This window comes from Xenopus laevis, chromosome 2L, assembly GCF_017654675.1.
Source record: "Xenopus laevis strain J_2021 chromosome 2L, Xenopus_laevis_v10.1, whole genome shotgun sequence".
Taxonomy (NCBI): domain Eukaryota; kingdom Metazoa; phylum Chordata; class Amphibia; order Anura; family Pipidae; genus Xenopus; species Xenopus laevis.
This window is the reverse complement of record NC_054373.1, coordinates 104,983,195-105,006,592: the sequence shown is the minus strand read 5'-3', so window position 1 is coordinate 105,006,592 and position 23,398 is coordinate 104,983,195. Positions and strand designations below refer to the sequence as shown.

At 37.6% G+C, this 23,398-nt stretch overlaps 1 protein-coding gene across 2 annotated transcripts in view; it reads right to left on the bottom strand.

The window, feature by feature from the left end:
* The window catches only part of ankfy1.L (ankyrin repeat and FYVE domain containing 1 L homeolog), a 37,016-nt gene extending 14,532 nt beyond the window's left edge, over positions 1 to 22,484 (bottom strand). The window contains exons 1-12 of one of the 2 annotated variants that reach the window (XM_018246971.2): positions 22,328 to 22,484; positions 15,209 to 15,401; positions 9,421 to 9,539; positions 8,373 to 8,508; positions 7,694 to 7,817; positions 7,340 to 7,489; positions 6,821 to 6,986; positions 6,282 to 6,486; positions 6,034 to 6,102; positions 4,264 to 4,463; positions 813 to 910; positions 1 to 226 (exon numbers count right to left, since the gene is read on the bottom strand). In XM_018246971.2, the coding sequence (XP_018102460.1) occupies positions 1 to 226; positions 813 to 910; positions 4,264 to 4,463; positions 6,034 to 6,102; positions 6,282 to 6,486; positions 6,821 to 6,986; positions 7,340 to 7,489; positions 7,694 to 7,817; positions 8,373 to 8,508; positions 9,421 to 9,539; positions 15,209 to 15,401; positions 22,328 to 22,337 (1,696 nt within the window). In that variant the 5' untranslated portion in view covers positions 22,338 to 22,484. Of the gene's footprint in view, positions 227 to 812; positions 911 to 4,263; positions 4,464 to 6,033; positions 6,103 to 6,281; positions 6,487 to 6,820; positions 6,987 to 7,339; positions 7,490 to 7,693; positions 7,818 to 8,372; positions 8,509 to 9,420; positions 9,540 to 15,208; positions 15,402 to 22,195; positions 22,220 to 22,327 lie in introns of those variants that run through there. The other variant, XM_041582280.1, reaches the window with a different exon arrangement.
* Between the last annotated feature and the right edge of the window lie 914 nt (positions 22,485 to 23,398).

Here is a 23,398-nt window from a genome sequence, read left to right as displayed (position 1 = left end):
CTTTTTGCTCCAGTATGACAGAAACAACATCAGGATGGTTATATGCGATTGCCATGTGCAGAGGTGTTTGTAGGTAGGTGCTGTCTGCTGGACTGTTTGCTGGAGATCCTTGTGGAGAAACAATGGCTTCTTGAGTCTGAATATTTGGATTGGCTCCTTGTTGTAAAAGCTCTGCTGTAAGGTTAGAAAGCCCGTGCCGACATGCAGTGTGTAAAGGCGTCTCACCCTGAAACATTCAATAAAATGATGCATTTAGCATTAATTTTACAAAGCAAGTCACATATAATGCTTCCTACAGTGCAGCCTTTGCATATATGATACATTTTGATTCTCCATATAAGCAATCAGAGTGTAAGCTCTTTGAGAAAGGGATCTCAAAGTATCACAAAGGGAGAACTGTAATCTTTATAAGGTGCTCTTTTATACAATAGCAATGTGCTTTTTAGCTTCAACATCCTTTTTACACAGAAAAAGCATGAGGTGCAATACTACAGCTTCTAACAGCATACAACTGTTGATAAACTTTAAATAAAGTGAGAGTTTTTTAAATATTCATTAAACGCCACACAAATGGCTACAGGTATACAAAAAACCTAGATACCAGTCAATTAGATCAGTCAAATATTACCCACCACTAGATGGCACTGTGCACTAGGAAACGACAAATTTTCAGTGTTGAACAACTTTCCAGTAACAAACTGCTATGTATTTACTACTCAGGTTCCCTTTGTCTAATATTTATTTTCCACCATGTATACCTAGAACATTCTTTGCTAATATGTATACAGCCAAATACAGTACATGATGCATACCCATTTATTTTTATGGTTGACTTTTGCCCCATGGGTTGCCAGGAACAGGGAAGCAGCCTCATTTCCTGCAGCAGAAGCTCTTTGTAACAAGCAGTTAGCTGAAACAAAGAACACATACATAAAGGGAGTATAGTAGGGCACTTGTGCATACATACAATGTGTCAGCAGGAAAGATACTAGCACTCAATAACACAGCAAGTTGCTTCAATTAATCACATTTATTTATTTTAATACTTGTAGCTGCCACAGTAGTTAGGTGGATTTATCAAGGAAACATGAACAGAAGAAGCAGCATGAGTGCCCAGCATAGATGTACAGTATATGCTTTTATTACATAAAATACATATGGTAACATATATAAATGATAAAATCAAATCATTATATATATATATATATACACACAGAATATATATATATATATGTATATATATATATATATATATATATATATATATATATATATATATATATATATATATAATGTTCCTATATTCCTATAAACTTTGTAATTGGTCCACAATATATATTTTTTATAGCTTCCAAAAAAAAGAAAAGTCACTGACCCCTGCAGCTTAAAAAGATGGTATGTGAGCTTGCAATTGTATTATTGTTACATTTTATTCCTTGTATTTCTATTTAGACCTTGTTATAGTCATATTCCTGTCTTTCATTCAAACCATTGCCTGTTTGCTAAGGTAAACAAAACCCTAGACAGCTGCTGAAATTATAAATAAAAAGAGAGTGGCTGAACAAAACTGCTAAATAATGGAAAACCAAATATCAGTGACTACATCATACTAAGGGGCAGATGTATGAAGGGTCGAATATCGAGGGTTAATTAACCCTCGATATTTGACTAGGAACTAAAATCGTTCGACTTCGAATATCGAAGTCGAACGATTTAGCGCAAATCCTGCGATCAAACGATTATTCGTTCGATCGAACGATTAAATCCTTCGATTCGAAGGATTTTAATACAACGATCGAAGGAATATCCTTCGATCAAAAAATCTCAGGCAAGCCTATGGGGACCTTCCCCATAGACTAACATTGACTTCGGTAGCTTTTAGCTGCCGAAGTAGGGGGTCGAAGTTTTTCTTAAAGAGACAGTACTTCGACTATCGAATGGTCGAATAGTCGAACGATTTTTAGTTCGAATCGTTCGATTCAAAGTCGAAGTAGTAGTCGAAGGTCGAAGTAGCCCATTCGATGGTCGAAGTAGCCCAAAAAACACTTCGAAATTCGAAGTTTTTTTAATTCGAATCCTTCACTCGAGCTTTGTAAATCTGCCCCTAAAGGTTCATTCCAAGGTGAACAACCTCTTTTAAGTCATTCTTAGAGCGGAAAGTTCATTTTCTTTCATCGTTGTAGCACAGGCTTTTTTATTTCACCAGATTAAACTTCTTAGAGCTGATTTACAAACAGCAGTTGCAAGGTTGTTTTCTGATTTGTATTTGACTGTTCAAAACGAATTGCATTTGTGCACTTTAGCACCTATGTTTGTATACTAGCTCTTGTGTTTTTAAGGTTGATCACACGTTTTGTCACCCACAGTAAATTTGTGCTACCATGAGCAACAAAACATCCCTCATTTCCTACATGTTGCTGCCTCTTTCTGAAGCAGACTGAAGTTGCCTGGTGCCCAAAATTTGGGCTACTTCGCAACAGTGTATGTCATTCCACTGGCAATTTACATTATTACTGGCGAAAAGGAAACTAAGGATGTTCTGTGTCTAGGGTTGCCACCTTTTATAAAAAAATTTTTACCGGCTGCTGGGGGGCGGGGCCTCAAATGGGTGGGGTGTGATGTCAAAAGGGGCGGGCGGGACGTCAAAAGGGGCGGGCCACACGACGGAGACCCGCGGACGCTAGAAGAGGCAAAAAAAGGTAAGTTGCAGGGGATTGGGGGCAGGCTGAGGGCTCCTTTTGATTGTATTACAAATTTACCGGCAGCTACATTGCCGGTAAATTTGTAATACCGGCCCCGGCCTTGGCAGGTATTTTACCGGCTAGGCCGGTAAAATACCGGCCGGGTGGCAACCCTATCTGTGTCCTGCAGCAGCTAGGTTTGCCACCTTTTTAAGAAAAGTTTATCGGCCAGGGTAGGGTCCACGAGGTGGAGGATTGTGATGTCACATGGGCAGGGTCATGATGACAAGGGGCGGACCTAAGTCGTGGAGCATGGAATCGGCAAGTATTGTTGTCTCTAAAGCGCTGGGAGGCAGGCTGGGAGCAGTTTGACTGGTGATTAGGGTTGCTACCTGGCTGGTAAAAATGATGATTGATTTCAATGTTATTAATAGGGATAAAAGATAAATATTAGGAAGGTATTTTTTTCCAGAAAATGTGGCAACCCTACTGGTGATCACAAATTTACCGGTAGCTACATTGCCGGTAAATTTGTAATACTGGCCCTGGCCTTGGCTATTATTTTACCGGCTAGGCTGAAATACAGGCCGGATGGCAACCTTAGCAGCAGCACAGATTTATCACAGACAAAAGAACTTCCTGTGTACCAGGGCCCTTAGGAGATGCACTGTATTGCACTTTTATTATTTAAAGGAACAGTATCATCAAAAAAGTGTTTTAAAGTAAACAAATATAATGCAGTGTTGCCATGCACTAGTAAAAACTGCTGTGTTTGCGTCAGGAACACTACATTGTTTTTATAAATAAGCTGCTGTGTAGCGATGGGGCAGCCATTCAAAGGAGAAAAAGCTCAGGTTACTCATCAGATAGCAGATAAGCTCTGTAAAACATAACAGTGTTATCGTTAATCCACTATTTAATCGGTGCCATGTCAGCCATTGCTACACAGCAGCTTGTTTATATGAACTATAGTAGTGTTTCTGAAGCAAATAGATCATTTTTACCATTGTAAGGCAACTTATACATGATGTTTTCATTACTTTAAAACACTTTCATTTTTTGGTGTTACGGTTTCTTTAACAATAGCTGGAGGCTGATGGAAAAATAGCGAAGTTGCCGTTTAAAAAAGGCAACCTACGGAAGAGATGTTTGAAGTTCCCTTTAGAGAATCCTTGTTATACATGGATTTCTCTTTACCATCTCCTTAAAAATGTTGCTCTTTTAAACTGGATGATACAATGGCTACTCAATTAATGGCCAACATATGCAGATTTTACATAATGGTATTAAATTGTATGCCACAAGCAAGCACAATGCTTACTGGTACCTACACCTACAAAAGGCTGTTGATCCATTTATTAAATACATGCATCCAGTCAAGTGATTTTACTTCCCCAATACACCTCATAGATTATGATATCTTTAAAAATTCCTTAAAGCCTGCAGCGTAAACACTTTTGGAAATCAGAAAAACAACTTTATTCCTTAATAATATGTACAGATTTGTTAAAAATGTTTAAATCATATCTGCTTATTGTTAAAATCATAAGCTCAGACATGAATACAAACCTCATGTGTTTACCTGTTGCTGTGTCTGGTGCGTCTGTGTTGCTGCCCCGCTTAATAAGTCTTGCTGCAAAGCTGTTTTCATCAAATGAAGTGCCATTCACAACAGGGACGTCATCGAAGGGATTTACAGATTGGTCAGAAGACACTGTGATATACTGAACAGCAAGCCACAGAGCCGTACTTCCCTCATGATCCTTCAGCTCTAGATCTAATCTAACATAAAATCAATCCTCAAATACTGTTCATTGATCACACTACTGCAATGGTTAACACTCTATTGTAAGAAATATTTTTTATGAATCTGTGAGGCCAGAGTTTTTTTTTTTTTTAACAACAAAGGTAACAGAGATGCCTCACTTCTGTACACAACATACACTACATTAGGGTTTCAGGGGGTTATGTAATAAAGGGTACACAGTTTGCTACAGGTCTAATCACTTTATAAACAATCAGCTGGTAGCCTGTACTAGTCACCTGTTAATCTAGAAAAAGAAATGTAAAAAGCAGGGTTCACATAGGATCTTCAACAAAACGTAATCCAAGCACTTTGTTATAAGCAGAGCTGGGATCTCAGCCATAAAGCATGACAGAACTGACTTGCTGTTTTTCATGGGTTTACTTATTATGATTTGTGAGTTACAGATAATTTAATGAACGCTTATGTCCACATACAGATTTAAATGCTCTGAAGGGATTAAACAGTCATACTTATCAATAGAGCAAGCAGGTATCGTTTGCAGCGATATACATAATTCCAAGTACAAAAATACTAAACATGTAAAATCGCACACAGGCTATGGTCTCTAGACTGCACAACCTAATCCTAATCAAGGAAAAGCACAAAGCATCTAATTCCCCCAGTGTAAAAAGAGATTTAAATTCACACATAATAGCTTCAATATACAGTTAGGTCCATAAATATTTGGACAGGCAACGTTTTTTTCTAATTTTGGTTCTGTACAGTACCACAATGAATTTTAAACAAAACAACTCAGATGCAGTTGAACTGCAGACTTTCAGCTTTAATTCAGTGGGTTGAACAAAAAGATTGCATAAAAATGTGAGGAACTAAAGCCTTTTTTTTTTTTTTTAAATCACTTAATTTTAGGGGCTCAACCGTAATTGGACAAATTAAAAAACTAAAAATAAAATGTTCATGTCTAATACTTGGTTGCAGGTAAAGTTGCTGTACCGTGTTAGCCAGTAAATAAAATAAGGGTTGCTCTCTAATACTCCATTGAAAGCCCTTTGCTGGAAATGACAGCCTGAAGTCCTGAAGTCTTGAACTCATGGACATCACCAGATTCTTGGTTTCCAGAATCTGCACCTGAGTTGTTTCATTTAAAATTCATTGTGGTAATGTACAGAAGCAAAATTAGAAAAAAAAGTTGTCTGTCCAAATATTTATGGACCTAACTGTAAGTAGCTTCTAAATGTTGGTTGTAGGTTAAAATGCTTGTATAGGAATAAGCAACAGCACATCCAGGCTTCTAATTAAAGTTTGGAGCTCAGTCTAGGGAGAAACGGCATGCTACCAACTGCAGTAGAAAAACAGACTGAACGGAACAAATGCAGTGCGGAGATCTCCCCAACCCACCAAACTCAACGTGCATCCTCCTCCCTACACCCAAAACAAATTACTAGCTCCACCAGTAAAATTATTTCAGACAGAATCACATACTTTATAAATCGAAAAATATTTTTTTCTACACCAAAATGCTCTTTACCAAATGACACCTAATTTGAAAGTGACTATAACAATACAATGAAAGCAATGACTTACTGTTTGCACAGAAGCAGCTGATTGAAGACATATTCATTCCTTGCAAGAACAGCAGTGTGCAAAGGAGTCCTGAAGGTGGCAAGTAAGAGCATTAGTCATAATATTTGTCCATAATGCAAATACAACATTCTCTGTGTAGTACTGTGTAAATGCGTTAAATATGGAAAGTCACTCTATTATGGAAAGTCACATCACGACAACCAGATTCAGACAATCTCTTAAAATATTGAAACATAGTCCATACTCGCCTTCCTTTGCTGTCTTGCATGTTAGGGTTTGCTCCTGCTTTTAAAAGTGTTTCAGCAATTTGTGCTATATCCGACATCACTTCCAAGGAACGGTCCTTTGTTGTGCAAGAAGCTACCAAATGCAGAGGAGTCTGTTGTTCTCCAAGAGTCGCGGCATTTACAAGAGCACCATTTTTTATTAAAAAGGTTGCAGCAAATTTATCATCTTCGAGAAAAGAACAAAACATACTTAGCCCTACATTCTCCATTGCATCCTCAAATATATTCCCAAACATAATATATTTCACTATATTTTATTGACTTAAAACAGAAGCTTGCTATATTTGGCTATCAATTGTAACAATTATTTATCAATGGAGAAAATGCCTGATTTTCTTTACAACTACCATTAAACATATATATCTTTTTATAGAAATTTACATTTCTATGTTACATTTCACAACTTCTCTGCTATAAAGTATTATTGTATGGCAAACTTTTTTTTACAGTTCACAATGCATGGAATTCCCACCCTTTGCCACAGAACACATAATACACACCTCTATAAATGGCTTTATGCAATAAGCTGCAACCCTTTTTGTCCATCATGTCAACATCAGCTTTGCTATTAACTAATGTAATTGCTATACTTTCCAGTCTTCGGGAAAGAGCTAAATCCAAAGAAAGGTCTCCATTTTGGTCCAGTTCATTTAATTTTCCAGGCAACTGAAATGACAGTTTGTTCCAAATTTATGAGATCAAGTATAAACTAACTCTTAGACCCCGCCCCACCCCAAAAAAATATAATAAAATCTATGCTTTGAAGAACGAATTTCTTTATTATGCAAGGAACAGTTTTTGCGTGGAGAACCCCTTTAAATGAGATATAATGAGGACATAGCTGAGCTTATGAAAATGATAGTAGTACATCAAGGATAGTATAAATTAAAAGAGACCTTAGAAATGTACAGAATTAATAGACTACAGCCAATTTTGATTCAGGGAAAGCTAAATAAAGGAGATTAAACTATGTGTGTACGCAGTATGGTAGCAGGAAATCAAAATACTGTACAACTTACCTGGGAATCCATTTCTATTAGGTACAAGAAAACAACATCTTCTCTTTCCAACTTTATTGCTTTGTGCAAAGGGAACTGTGTCTTTGATTTGATCATTTTGTACAATAGCTGAGCACTCATCGAGCTGAAGTCTTCTTTTCTTAGGTCATCCTGGTGGGTATGAGAAGGAAAAAAAAAAAAGCATTGGTGGTCAGATACTTCTTTCTCTGTGGCCTGACATATTTATAATTAAAATGTTTGGATAATCAAACAAAAAATATCCACGGACGGACAATCTGCCCATTTCCTTTGTGCAGAGGTTCACCGTACATTGAATCCACAGTTTTGTTGATAACACAAGGGGTGTTTTCTTACCCAGTGACTTGCAATAATTTCAGCACAGTAGTTTAACAGAGTACTGGCATTCAGCTCCTCAGCAGTCTGATAAAAACGTATGCAGTTCCTCACATTCACCAGAGACATAACTCCCTTTTCACACCTGGCAGAAAAAGAATTAAGAATTAAATGCAACACATATCAAAAAATAACAAAAACTTTTTTGCAAATAAAAGACCCTTACTCAAAGCAAATATAAAAAATAACAGAACTCAGAATACCTAAATGGGAACTTTGTTTCCTTGGGCTGCCACTGAAGCATAAGCTGAACAAAAATATTGCCTCTTCAGAATAGGACATTTAATGCCTAACTAGATATGATGTTTAAAAAAAGTCAGGTTTTTATTCAATCGGTTTACAGGTATCATTTGCCAAACCCGAAACCTAGATTTGGTACCTCACTCCCATACTTAGCAATACACAAAGGGCTAAAGATTATGGGTGGATACTTTTCTGTCTTTCCTTGTATGTGTCAAGCTAGCCCAGTGCATATAATTGCTACTCTTAGACCCTGTCTGGTGCTCCTGTCCACTGTAAGTGCACTGGCCTGGGGTTCTGTTCCTGCTACAAGCACTCTTTTTCAAAGCCCCAAAGATCTTCTGCACTGTTCTGATTGCACACATTTGCATTAGAGTAAAATTTAGCAGAATGCACTTACCTTTCCCTAAGCAGTTGAAGTTGGAAACGATTAGCTAGTTTCATCAACTCAGTTAAGAAGATATCATCTTCCCTTAAATCCAGCTCATCTGTGTAGATCCAACACAGCATTGCCATAGTCACCTCGGGATTAGAATCTAGAGATAAAAAAGACAAGGTATGCCTGTGTAGAACTGAGATATGTGGTCCACATTTAATTTATTACCTTACTTTATAATATGCCCCCTAAATATTTACAGAAAAGATAAGTAAAGTATGTACAGTATGGGATCTGTTATCCAGAAACCTGTTATGCAGAAAACCTCATTTTAATCAAATTATTCAACCTTTTAAAAATTAGTTCATTTTAATCTGTAATAACAAAACAGTACCTTGTACTTGATCCCAGCTAAATTATTCCTTATTGGAGACAAAACAGTCCTATTGGGTCTAATACATTTTTAGTAGCCTTAGGTATGAAGATCCAATCTACAGAAAGACCCCTTATCCAGAAAACCTCAGGCCCCAAGCATTCTGAATAACATGTCCCATACCTGTAATTCATGAATAGAGGGAATCTATTCACTCATTGCCTTCTATACGGTTACATTTCCAGGCATGAAATGAACAGTGTTTTTATTAAATGTCCCTCTAGTTCTTACAGTTTTATCCAAATTCAAAATCAGGGGAATGCATCAGTCACAGAAGACCGGAGGACAGAGCTGAAAATCTGGTAACTCCCCAAAAATCGGGGTAGTATTGTATTACTGCAAACTAATACACCCCTGAGCTATAGGTACCAAAGGTATGTATGCATGATAATCCCTGACAATTCTTCTTGGCTCATTGTACACATGGCTTATTCTCCACTGCCATTTTTCAATCAGAAGAAAACTGCAGTCTGCCATTTGCTTTAAGAGAAACTGCCTACAACTAGAAACTCATTTTTGGGTCACCAGTCATTACAGGTAGTTGTGGAAGTGTGATCACACCTTGATTATAGAAACATTCCTTTGATTGGTGCTTCTGAGCTTTGTTTCCATGAAGAACATGATGGAATCTCAACTCACCTGACAGGTCAAGTTCTTTAGTTGAAGCCATATTGGCTGGACTCCAAACCTCACTTCTTGCAGCCAGCACAAATTTATGGGCGTTTATGTGTTTGTCTCCAATTTTAATTGTCAGATCACTAATAAAACATAAAAACAAAGCTCATTTGACATTTCAACTGTTATGCTTGATCTAAAAATGTAAAATGTATTCCTTTTACAAATGACTTTATAATTCCATTTATTTGTCCTCACAAGTATTAACAGTGTTGTGTAGAGGATCTCATATATTAATTTTCATATATGAGGTATGAGTCCTTAGAATCCTGGGGCTTTCCAAATAAAGTTCTTGGGGCATAATGACCAGAAATTCCTGAGAAGTCAAAAGTCAGATTATAAATAAAAAGTAAAGATTATAAATTGTAATAAAATATGATTGCAGTCATTTGCCACTGATGGGAGTACCTATACATTTTGCTGAAGAGGTGTAGGTTACAGCAAGCTTCCTGTGTTTGAGATTGGGAAATGGAGAATCTGCTTTATAGTTACATCCGCTGATAAAATCATAGATGTTTCCAGGAATGAAAAACAGGAACTAACTGGAATATCAGCTCTAACACAGACAGTGAAAAAGCCACAGAAGGACACCAGGAAAATAAGTGTTATGTTTAACTCTATACAGTATTATCAGTGCAGCTCAAACTACATATGGTACAACCAGCCAAACAGAAAGATTTACCGTATATACTAATATTACCTTGACTAAACATTTACAGTCTATACAATTTAAACAGAGGTAAGTATGCCTCTTAATTAAACTTTTATAATGTTGCCAATTCCAGTTTCTAAGTTGTGGTGCAGCAACAACTGGGGACCCAGAGTCATGAAACTTGGTAACTGGTCTTCATTTTATATTCAACATATCATTTAGTCTGCAACTGTAAATGCTGTCAGGTTGTTGAAGCACTGACCCCAGCCTCTACAAATCAGCAACATTATTTACAATTTACTATTTAAACTAACATTTCTTTGTAGAAAGACACCTTATCTTGAAAACCTAAGATCCAATGCATTCAGTATAATAGATCCCTTGCCTTACCCATACTTAGCATTGCTTGCTACAGCCAAGTTTATTATCTACAAGGACTTCAATGTCCTTTACCATTATGGATTTGCCTAATGCAGTCCCATTAAGGGTATATGCAAGCCACTTATATAATTGGGACTGCACACGGCAAATCCATAAGGAAAAGGATTTTGTAGATAATAAACTTGACTGTAGCAAGCAATACCAGTCAGCAGCATCAAGGGCAAATAAGGTCTTGAGCTGTATTAAAAGGGGCATAGATTTACAGGAGGAGGGGGTCATTCCACTGTATAGAGCACTGGTAAGGCCCCATCTAGAATATGCTGTACAGTTTAGGTTTCCAGTGCTGAATTAAAGAGGGTACTAAAAAAAAAAAGAAGCAAATTCAAAAGGATTCTGGAAGTTCACTCCTGTGGCCGTTTCCTATCCGTTCTCCAACCGGTATGAATCTTATAAATCCAAACACTGTGAAACAGCGCTTCTCAAGGAAGCTCAGGGGAAGACAACAAGAAAGAATAAAAAAAAAACATATATTCCAAATATAGTGTAGTAGGTTTGGTTACTCTTCACCACCTCTCTGTGTGAACACTCTCTACTATTCACATGGAAACCCACTCCTTCAGTTTCCACTCCTTCATTCAGCGGAACTAGTTTACACATATACCTTCTATATGTTTTTGTGCCTGTCATTCATTATTGCTGTCCAGATTCCACTCCGTATTCGCTAGGAAAAATGCACTTCATATAGTGTAAAATATCTTTAATATTTAATAATGTGTTTAAAAGTTACACTCACACAAAAACAAGCAGAGTGGTGCTTATTAGTCTTTCCAGATTCTATTGCATAAAACAGAAATGTTCTATATACCCTTTACATAGATTAAAACTTCTGGAAATTGCAGATGTGCAAGTTATTTTTCCCAGAAGCCTGAGACAGCAGAAGTTTATGCATATCTCACTCCTACTATGAACGACTCTGGTTAACTGCCAAATAAGATCAAGTAGAAGAAAGAAACACTGGAAACAGAAAGAACTGAGCAGCCTTGTTAAGTGATGCATAAGACATTCATCCTGAAATCCTTTAGGAATGCTTACAGAGGATGGCTTCTTGATTCATTAAGCTTATCCACCTCCCTCTTTATATTTTTGGTTGCATCATACCTCCAATTCACTGAATGGCATCCATGGGGAGAACAAAGAGTATGTAAGGGATTTTATGAAAGCTGTTAGTGTTCTAGCTAAAGCTGCTCATCTGCCTTCTTTCAACATGACTCCAAAAAATTGTCAGTTGTGATTTACACACCTTAAAGGGATTCTGACATTATTTTTATGATGTAGTTTATGATGTAGTTTAATTTCTAAATTACACTGTTTACATTGCAAATAATTCCCTCTACCATGTAAAATGTAATTACTAACCCAACAAGTGTATTTTATATAAACCGTAAAACCTAAAACAATTTACCGAAATCTGGGTTACAAATGGAAGATACAAGCACCTTGTTAAAATTCACTTCTTTTGTGCCAAAACCAATATTATATGCCTTCAGCATGCAAAGCAGTCACTTAGTAAGTAATGCACAGAATGGAGAGAGGTCATCATTTACTGTATCAGAGATATATGTAGCAGAACATTTGCCATCATGTGCATCAGCAAAAATTTTCCTTTCTTGAGAATCCATATTTTTACTTTTAACAAGCCTCACACTATGCAAGAAGTGGTCTTCATAGGATGACAAAGATGAATCATATATGGAAAGGAGCTAATATTTACAATCCACCACACACTTTTACAAACTCATCAGAATAGACCTCTCTATGAAGACACTTCTTTTTTTAGAAATGGCTAGACTATGTTGTCTCTGTTGACACCACTCTTGACATCCTCTCATGAGAATCGCCCCCTCCTGCCAATATCAAATCATGACCCTGCAGCAACTACACTTGATAAAGGGCGTTTGAGGCCCGAAACATGTAGTGTTTTGTAGCTGCTAATAAACTGCATTGTTGCAGATCTTCTGCCTTGGATTGCTCTCCTCATTCTACTAGTTACCTGCAGCAACTACATATACCTTACCTGACCCCACTAAGGCGGATGGGATTATTGAGTAATTTCTTTATGTCTGAGAAAATAAGCTTCTTTGGCTCATTGTATATGGCTCTGCCCCATTGTCAAACCTCTCTGGCGAGAAGTCTATGATTCACTCAAGATCTAAACAAAAGTTCAATTTGGACATGGGCTTTTTTTTAGCAACATTAAAAGGGGCCAAGGAGCGTCCAAAATTAATAAAACACTAGTGGAAAGGCTAGCTGCAGAGACTAGGAAGACCATACTACAATCTACCACCCCATCATCCATAAACCTTGTGCAAAATAGACATTTTTTTTATTTCGCATTGATTGGTTGGACACATCTATTAACAAAGAAATTTAAACATGCAGATTCTTTGACATTTGGATATAGTCCATCAGATAACCTATGGCTGATATGTTAAGATATGTCACTTGGTATGACTCAGAAAGCCAACAAGGCACATATCATCTGTTACTCGCCACAGCAACCTCAACTTTAAAATGCCTCCCAAGATCCATTCCAATGCAGGTAGTAAATATCTTTACAGTTAACTATTACTTGGGGTTGGTGAAAACAAGCAGTTGACTCAAGTTTACTCAATTGTATGTGTTTAAAAAAAGTAGGAACTTCCATGTCTATCTCCAAAGAGCAACATGGCACACCTTAATGAATGAATGTCTGTTACATAGTTAAATTGGGTTGAAAAAAGACAAAGTCCATCAAGTTCAACCCCTCCAAATGAAAACCATACACACACCCCTCCCTACTTTCACATAAATTATATAAACCCATACCTATACTAACTATAGAGCATAGTATCACAATAGCCTTTGATATTATGTCTGTCCAAAAAATCATCCAATCCATTCTTAAAGGCATTAAACCCATCACCCGGCAGTTCATTCCACAACCTCACTGTCCTGACTGTGAAGAACCCCCTACGTTGCTTCAAATGAAAGTTCTTTTCTTCTAGTCTAAAGGGGTGGCCTCTGGTACAGTGATCCACTTTATGGGTAAAAAGGTCCCCTGCTATTTGTCTATAATGTCCTCTAATGTACTTGTAAAGTGTACTCATGTCCCCTCGCAACTGGACTGGAGTCCAAAACTGCACTGCATACTCACATGTTCAAAACTTTATGTCTTTCAATAAGTCTCGAATAGTAAGAAAGTCCCTAAAAACTATGTTTTAGAAAGTATGGCTCCGGAAAACAGAATTGGTAGTAAAATATATCTTGAACACCAACATACTGAACTGTAAATCTATGCTAGAATTAACATCATGTTTTTGTTAAATCAACTCTATATTGCAGAGTGTTCTCTCCCACATTTACTATGAGAAACCTATCATAGATATGTTTAACTCTGGTCTTCTAAATTCTCTGATGTTTCAGACCCAGCAACTAAAAAACACACTATCTTCCAAAATACCTCAACAGTAATGTAACTCTTAGATGCATTATATATTTGCAAAAGAGATATCTGGAGAAATGGAAACATGTATGGGGTCATGTGTGGCAGCACAGGCCATTGTGTCATATAAAAATAAAGCGGTTGGTATGCAAACCGACCCCATTCATTAAAAGCACTTATGTAGAAAATATAAATGGACATCTTATTTAAAGGATCAACAGAAATATGCCCTATCTTAAAGTGGTTGTTTAACGTCTAAGCACTTTTTTCAGTTGAGTTGTTTTCAGACATTTGACCTAAAATAAATAATTTTTCAATTGCTTTATAATTTTTATTTTTGACTGTATCTCTAATATTGAAGTTTAAAGATTTGTTTTTCAACTTCACATGTTAAAAACTATAAAATATAAATAATGAAGACCTATTGAAAAGTTGCTTAGAATAGGCCATTATATAAGATAGTGAAAGTTCATTTAAAGGTGAACCAACCCTTTAACATTCCATATAAGCTACTGAGACATGTATCAACTACTTTGTTGTATTGTAGCAGTTCAGAGTCTGCTTCTGAGATTCCAGATTTAAACAACCAAGAGGGGAATATTATAATTAAAACTTTAAATTTAGAAAAATGGTCAAAATGAAAAGTTGTATATTTCTGGTGTACAAAACACTTAAAGGAGAAGGACAGCTCCAAGACAGTTTATTGGCAACATACATACCTGAGTAAACAGCTGTAGACATTGTCTCTGTTTGTTTAGGATCGAAGCTGCCATATAAACTTGGTATGACATCACTTCCTTCCTGAGTCTCTCCCTGCTTACTTACAGCTCTGAGCTCAGATTACAGCAGGGATGGGAGGAGGGAGGGGGAGAGGAGCAAACTGAGCATGCTCAAGCCCTGCCCTGGAGGTTTATGCTGCAAATAGGAAGTCTGATACAGAAGCCCATGTATACAAAATAGATGGAAAGAAATGCTGTGTTTCTTTTGACAGAGGACTCAGAGCAGCATTACTTTGAGGGTTTACTGGTGTATTTATAACGACCTTTCTGATAAAGCTTACTTAATTTTAGCCTTTCCTTCTCCTTTAAAGTAAAAAATGTTTGTAGGTGAACACCCCTTCAAGTTGGGTTTATAACTTTAAACATACAGTAGAGTGTATTAACAGTAACAGGGAATAGCTTAGTGATCATAGAAGATAAAATTCTTTTCAAGTCAAAACACAGTAACTGCCACCTTACCTGTACTGCTCCTGCTGGAAGAGTTGCGCCACTATGAAGAGGAGGCGGCTGATAAAAGAGTCACTGGAGGCTTCTTTGTTAGTTTGGGCTGCTAGGAGAGTGCATTTTTTCTCAGTCTCTGCCAACTTCTGCTGCAACTTGACATACTCCTGACGGAGAAGCGCCAGGTGTTTCTGCAGCTTTCCCACCTCCTCTGCAACATAAAACAAGAATGCATATAAACCACAGATTTTTGTTTTTTTAAATTGAATATTTTTGAATTGAATATTTAAGGTCATTCAGCATCGAAAAGCACAAAAGAAGATGGAGGATCCTGGCTGTGGAAGCGGCACTTTCTGATATCACATCAGTAAAGTTACTTTGTTAAAGGTCCAGGAAAGCACCAGAAAATGACTCTATACATTTATAAATTATATATGTCTACTACAAATATTATATTTCATCGCAGCAACAATTATTTTCTACACAAATGTAGTGCTACTTGCAAACACAGCCCTATATATTGACAAAATACATTGATAAAACATATGCAGAGAGCCATAAATGACATAGTTGCTGGCCATGGCAAAAATCCAGCCTTAGATTTATGTTCTTTCTTTAAAGAAACAGTTCATCGTACAAATAAAACTGGGTAAATAGATTGTATGTGCAAAATAAAAAATGTTTCTAATATAGTTAGTTAGCAAAAAATGTAATCTATAAAGGAATGACCGAATGTCTAACCTAATAGCCAGAACACTACTTCCTGCTTTTCAGTTCTCTAACTCTGAGTTAGTCAGCGACTTGAAGGGGGGCCACATGGTACATATCTGTTCAGTGAGTTTGCAATTGATCCTCAGCATTCAGCTCAGATTCAAAAGCAACAGCCCATGTGCCTCCCCCTCAAGTCACTGATTGGTTACTAGGGATGCACCGAATCCAGGATTCGGCTGTTTTCAGCAGGATTTGGCCGAATCCTTCTGCCCGGCCAAACCGATCCGCCTATGCAAATTAGGGGCGGGGAGGGAAATTGCGTGACTTTTATCAGAAAACAAGGAAGTAAAAATGTTTTCCCCTTCCCACCCATAATTTGCATATGCAAATTAAGGTTGGGGTTCTTTCGCAAAGGATTCGGGCGTTCGTCCGAATCCAAAATAGTGGATTCGGTGCATCCCTATTGGATACTGACTGGTAACCAATCAGTGGAAACCAAATGAGCTGCAAAGCAGGAAGTAGTGTTCTGTTAAGACATCCATTTACTCCAGCCTTTATACATTACATTTTTGGCTAACTAACTATACTAGAAACATTTTTTATTTTGCACATACGATCTATTTACCCAGTTTTTATTTTTCCCCCGAACAACTCCTTTAAGTATAAAATTACAAAATAGTGGAGCTGTGGTTGTGTTAATTAACCTAATCTGGGACATAAGAGATTAGATAAGAAATTTAATTAAGAACGTTCTCATAACTCAATTTGCACTCTAATAATTACTTTAGTCACACATTGGACAACTAAAAAAACAGTTGGCACGCTTTAAATTACATTTTTATTTAGCGCTTGCTAATAAATGTTTAAATCAAATCACTTAGACGTGAAATTGTGTAAAACACAGCAGTGGAAGAGGTTAACTGAGTATATTGTAGGGAAATAGGAAACAATGCTCTCCTTTTGTTATAAGAAAATCCTGTGCTCAGCATTTCGGCACACTGTTTGTGACAGTATGGTTACAGACATATATATGAACTTTAACAGACGACTAGAATTTAAAAAAGAAAAAAAAAACCTTCAATGCCTGCAAGAACAACATTGAAGATGATTAAAAGGGGTCTAATGTGCTCATTATTTGTTACGTTTGGGCTACCAATAGAAAATCTTTTCCTTACTTTTAAGTCTTGTTGACATTGCTGAGTGAATCTACCAGTTTTTGCTCTGTGTCATAATTCGCAAACTGGCGTTGAAATTTGCTGAATTGCATTGGAGTCAATGGGAAGGCAAAATCACATGCATTTTTGGCTCAGTATACTGCTACATGCATGCCCTACATTGTTAGAGGACCTCCTATTATGCAACAACTGATTTTTAATAGAAAAAAACGTTCCCATGTTGCCAATTTCTTAAAATCACATCTATGATTTTTGACATTACCTCTGGACAACTGTTAATGGTATCTACTACTTTAGGCTACATGTATTTACTGCAATAACACAGGCACAACTAATAATAAGTATCCCACATTAAAATGAATAAACCATATATTTATGTGTATGTCCTTATATATAGACAGTTGGCTGGCTCAGATCCCTTTGGTTGATGTGGAAGGAGAGGGGAAGGATAAAATGTTTTTTGATGCACTTTCTTATTGGTTGCGCAAAGCGAAGCGTGCCAAATATTTTATGCAGGTTCGCATAAAAATTTGTACACGCCAAAATCTTTCGCTCATCACTAGTGCTTAGGTAAGGGGAAGCAGGGTCAGGCCCAACGGGACTGCTGTACAGGTCCCCCCACCCTCTCTACACCGTCGCACCTCTCGTCGCGCACGCATGAAGGCTCGCATGCCTGAAGGGCACCACGTGCAATCGCAGAGGGGTCTTCGGGAGAAGGGGTCTGGCCCGGCGAGGGCCCATGAGGGTCGGGCCCATCGGGTTTTTTCCCGGTGTCCCGCCGGGCAAGTCCAACCCTGAAGGGAAGCTGACCACTCCCAACTCTTGAATGCAAGCACTTGGGTCCAATATTTCCGCTAATTCCTTCTCGGCTATGTGCGCCAAAAAATCTTCAGTGCACATATTTTAAACTTGCTTGCGCATTTTTAAAAATTGTGTGCAAAAATACAAAATTTGGTGTTAACAAAATTATTTGTGCGCACCACAATTTGTTGAGTGTGATGGCCCCAAAATTTGCATGCACAGCTTAAGAGGGAGCATTTGTTTTGCCAAGTCTATTTAATAAAGTCTAAGGGCAGATCGAGAATAAAGCAATTCTACATGTCTGTCCTTTCTGCATTGATGTCTAGCTAACGATTCACTGCTTAGTGTTATGCAAAAAAAACACCCACCCCTTTCCCATTTTGTTTCCTTTTCATCCTTAAATTGCTGCCAGAATTTATAAAGTAGTATTACACTGGTTTCTTTGCTGAATACCCTTGTTATTTGTTCTAGAGTGTACTAATATTTAATGCATATCAGACAATGCTCTACCAATTGTCAATTGCTTTTTCTTGAGAGGTATAACAGCAAATTTGTTATTCTTTGACTTATTTTTAGGTACTTTCTCATAAGTTCTAACTTTGTTGTTAACTTCTAGCTTTTTCACTGCATTGGTAGCTGAACTATAGTACTCTACATGTATTTACTGCAATGGCCATCACACAGTGCTGCTGTCATACAAGCTTTCTCTCAAAAAATGTGCTAAAAATCTAGGGCAAATCTAGGAATAATATCCAAGCAAATGTGCAATTACCAATAAAGTTTATTGATACTTTGTTTAAATGGCACCAAGGCATAACCAATCAAGACAAATCAGAACAGCAACTTACAAATTATAGCACAGTAAGGGCACGGTTTTCTTGACATAACCAAACATTCCACTTAAGCTACTCAAGATTCTTTATCCAGAATACGAAGCAATAAGTATCCACCCATTCCTCGGAGAGAATTTTTAAAAATTGACTTTAAACAGCATAATAAAGGTCAACAGCTGTAGCATTCTGTACAATACAAATATTTAGCTGTTCTCAAAATTATAAAAAGATTGATGGAAGATTAATAATAACTGGTTATATGAAATGACTAATCAACTGAAAATAAAGCTAAATCCAAATTAACCTTTCTACACAAGGAAATACTTATATTTAATACCAGCTAAACAAGTAGCAAATTGCACATGAAGAGGGATCATGTAAAATGTTTAATATCTACCTTTCCAGGAGGGCTCTGGAAGCATGCAATAATTGCCAATTTAGTTAACGTTAAATGATTCCCTGTCTATGAAAATTATTGTCATAGAATACATCCGTGAAACACTAACCAGCATTAAAGTATGCACCGCTGCCTTTAATAAAAGTACTCTAGCTATAGTTTTCTATAGTATATTATCTGTAGTTCTCTTTCACTCAATTTAATCAGGTGTGTTTTTGTATATAAAAATTACATTTACATATCTGGAGTTATATACCTTTTCTAAATAAACCCAACTGAATGAACTCATGTCAAAAAAAGGGGGGTGTATTTTTATCTATACATTTCACTAGCCTGGATGCACATTTTAAAAAGAGTTTGGCACATCACCAGACTTGCAAAAAAGACAAAATTTGTATAATTAGTTCATAAGAACTAGAGATAAACAAAATCCAGGATTCAGTTTGGGATTCGGCCAGGATTTTACTTTTTTCCAGCGAGAATCGGCCAAATCCTTGCGCCTGGCGAGTTGAATCCAAATCCATAAATTTAGGGACTGGAAGGGAAATCATGTAAAAAAATGTTTTCCCCTTTTTCCTTTCCTGACCCTAATTTGCATATGCATATTAGGATTCGGTTCAGTATTCGGCCACATCCTTCAAAAAGGATTCTAGGATTAGGCTGAATCCCAAATAATGGATTCGGTGCATCCCTAATAAGAACCAATGTGTCTGTCCCAGGTCCGGACTGGGATTCACAATAGGCCCCTACATTCCAGGTACACAGAGGCCCAAGCTGCCCCCCATCAGCACAATAAATAGTGACTGTCTATGGCAACTTACAGCAGCCTCTCTGATTGCCAGTCCGAGCCTGGTCTGCCCCACTAGTAAGTCATGTAACTCCTCCTCAGAGGAAGGCTTACAAGTGTGATATTTAATCTTTAAAGCAGTCAAGTAATAAGTGAAAAGTGGCTGGCAATTGTTAACTCATGTGTCAAAGTTTCAGCGACAGCAAATAAATAATTTTCAGCACTTGCAAGCATTCATCAAATATTTTTCAACTTGAATGGCTGGAAAAAAATTGAGCAAAGTTATAGTTAAAGCTAGTAAAGCTATACTTTTAAGTCTTGACCTTGATTAACCGATGCCACGTTTAGAATCACCCCCAACCATGTGCAAAATAAACCTGGACATGTGAAACATCATTTAGCATTGATTGAAAGTTTGGTAGATTTACTCTTGATGCAAAAAACAAACAAACCGTAGTTATGATACAAGTCAAAGATATCTACAGTAGCAAGTTTTTCACCAGATCCTCTTCCGATTTGAGAAACTACAACCACCAGTTTATGATATATTTTAATGCATACAAAACACTTTTCTTGGGCATCACTGAAAAATCCAGCAAGTCTTTGGCTGTGGGGAGGATGCTGCATTTATCGATTAAATAAGTGCTGGAGGGCAATGCTTTTCCCCCATGACTGCAAAACTGCCATATACAGCTCTCATTGCTAACAACATTCCACAAGAGCTTTACACATCATTTAGAAAAACAGGGCAGCAGCTCATGAGTTAAAATGGACTAAACTGGGATATTAACATGCAGTTGTTCTTAGCGGCGCCCTTGATTTCCCTTTCCTGCTTAATGTCAATTTTATGACAAAAACTGTACTATGGGCACAGAAGATACACTTTGTTCTGCTCCCTGTTGCCCCTACAGCCCAGTATATCTTTACTTTTCAGTATGTCACATAAGTCTCCAAATGCCCTAGAGTGGGGTTACTTAAAGTACACAGTCAATATTAGGTATATATGGAAAAGCAGGACCACACTCTCTGTTAGTTGTGAGGTTTGTGATTTATTTCACACAAAATAGCCTCTTTATCCGACGTTTCGGCCTCACATGGAGACCTTTCTCAAGGATACAGTGCGTTACAAGTGCAACAGTTTAAATACCCTCCCCCATGTGTGAATTATGTCGTCAATGTGACATCATTTGTCCTTATACAGTTCATAGGTTGAAAAAGCCTGTCTCATTCCTTTTAGAGAATTGTGCTATAATCATTGCACACCGTTTACTATGTAGAATACCTGGGTGCTCACAAAAATAGAAATAAATGTACGAGTAAGAAAAGCGGCACTCTAAATATTTATTAGACTCAACGTGAACACTGTTCACTCCTGACGAAGATCCCTGTGGGGGATCGAAACGTTGAGTCTAATAAATATGTTTCTATTTTAGCCTGTAAACCCAGTGAGTGCCGCTTTTCTTACTGATATATATATTATATATAATACACAAAAACCATGAATATCTTGTAAATTATATTCTTATAAACGGTGAGTTCTGATATCATTAGTTATAAACGGTGAGTTCTGATGTCATTTCTGTCACATGACTCACTGAAACTTGTGTATTATAATAAATAAAGTACCCCCTGTTGCAAAATATGAGGATATTAGAAGTTACCTTGGAGTTCCATGACCTGTATAAAAACACTCGGCCTTCGGTAACTTATAATATCCTTATATTTTACAAGAGGGGGTACTTTATTCACTATATATTCAATGCTTTCAATGTGTTCGGTCTGTTGCTTTCTATTGTTTGCCCTGGTGTATTTGGAACAATGTAACAGACACCAGCTTCAGGCTTCTGCTACATTTTTTCACAAGACAAACAGACTGAAATATGCAGCTTTCAAATCCAATTAAACTACGTTTTAACCCGTTTTTTGTATCAAAATATATTGGCAAGTTGTTCAGAATTACAATTTATTTTCCCATTGAAAGCATGTGGGGAATAGTGAATAGTAGCAGTGTATGGCTCTTTATAATGGATGAATAATGAATGGAGGGCGTTCCACCCACTTGTCAAAGAGGCAAAGTCCCAACATGATCGCTGTCAATGGGTAATAAGAATGAATTTATCGGAAGACGTCTAACGACCAAATAAAGGACAAATAAACCCTGGACAGACGAGTATTTAATCGCTTCTTATCACTCGCCACAAGTAAAGGCAGCCATGCATTATCTATGGAACGCCTCTTAACACACGGTTGTGTGAGGTTATAACCCAGCAGCAGCACAGGGCTATCTATCAGCTCTCACACCTTCTCAAGACCCCAGACACACAGCGATGTCCATTGCCGCGGGTGAACATCCCCACCCTCGCAGGTAATTCGAACCCTGACTCCCTCCCCTAAAGGAAAGCCAAGGAATATCCTAAGGGCCCACAACTCTACCTTCTGCCATGATGGATCCGCCCGGCTGATATCGCGAGAGGAGAGGGGGCAGATAACTATGACGTAGTAGAAGGAAACCGGTAAGCTGAATAAAAGATTCCACGGCAGCAGCAAATACTGAGTTTCACTTCTCGAAAACGGGGAATGACCTGCTTAGCCGCGTTCTCGGGCACCCCCTGGCGGAGAGAGGACGCGTGACAGGCATTTAGTTAGTGGCCAGTCACCAATTCACCACAGGAAAGCCAGTCAGTTTGTAGGGTTAAGATGTGGGCAGTGCCTCCCCACAAATCAGCACAGATACTTGCTGCTCAGGTTTATTAAAGTGTGACGAGAACGTTTTACTTGTTTTCTTAATGTTTTTATACTACTCACTTATTTTGGTGCTGCTAATTGTATTTCCTGGTTCAAGCAAAACAAAGCAAAACATTGGAGATAAATATCACCAGTGATGTTGCCCATAGCAACCATTCTGATTATTGCTCTTATTTTGCAACCTGTAGGTGATCTAATTGCTATGGGGAAACATCACCATAAGTAATATTTATGCCCAATGTTATTAAACACCTAATTCAGTTTAGAAAAAAACATAGAGAAATAATTCAGCACCATGACCTTTGCAAAGCAAAATTAACATCCCACCCCCCAAACCTGTCATAAAATCTGCACAGTGATTTCAAATAGGCCCCGGCATTTCCAGTACACACAGACCCAAATAAACAGACTCTACGATCTATCCATGTGATCCTCTTGCTGGTCAAAGTATTCTGGGAGGTTAATTCTTTATCTTCTGTGAATGTATGGTTAAATGTGCTCTGGTAGGTTATTTAGTTGAAAGAGAATAAGCACCTGCTAGCTGGTCCTGCTTAGGCCGTCACAAAGAATGAAGTGGGTACAAGGCTTCTGTAGTTTATAACCCACACAGCAAACAGGAAGAGACAGACTATTGGGCATATTTTTAAACACTGGATTAAAAAAATCACAGATGATGTTGCCCATAGCAACCACTGAGATCTTTGCTTTTGTTTTCTAACTTGAAATCGAATTGCCGATTGGTTGCTATGATCAACATGA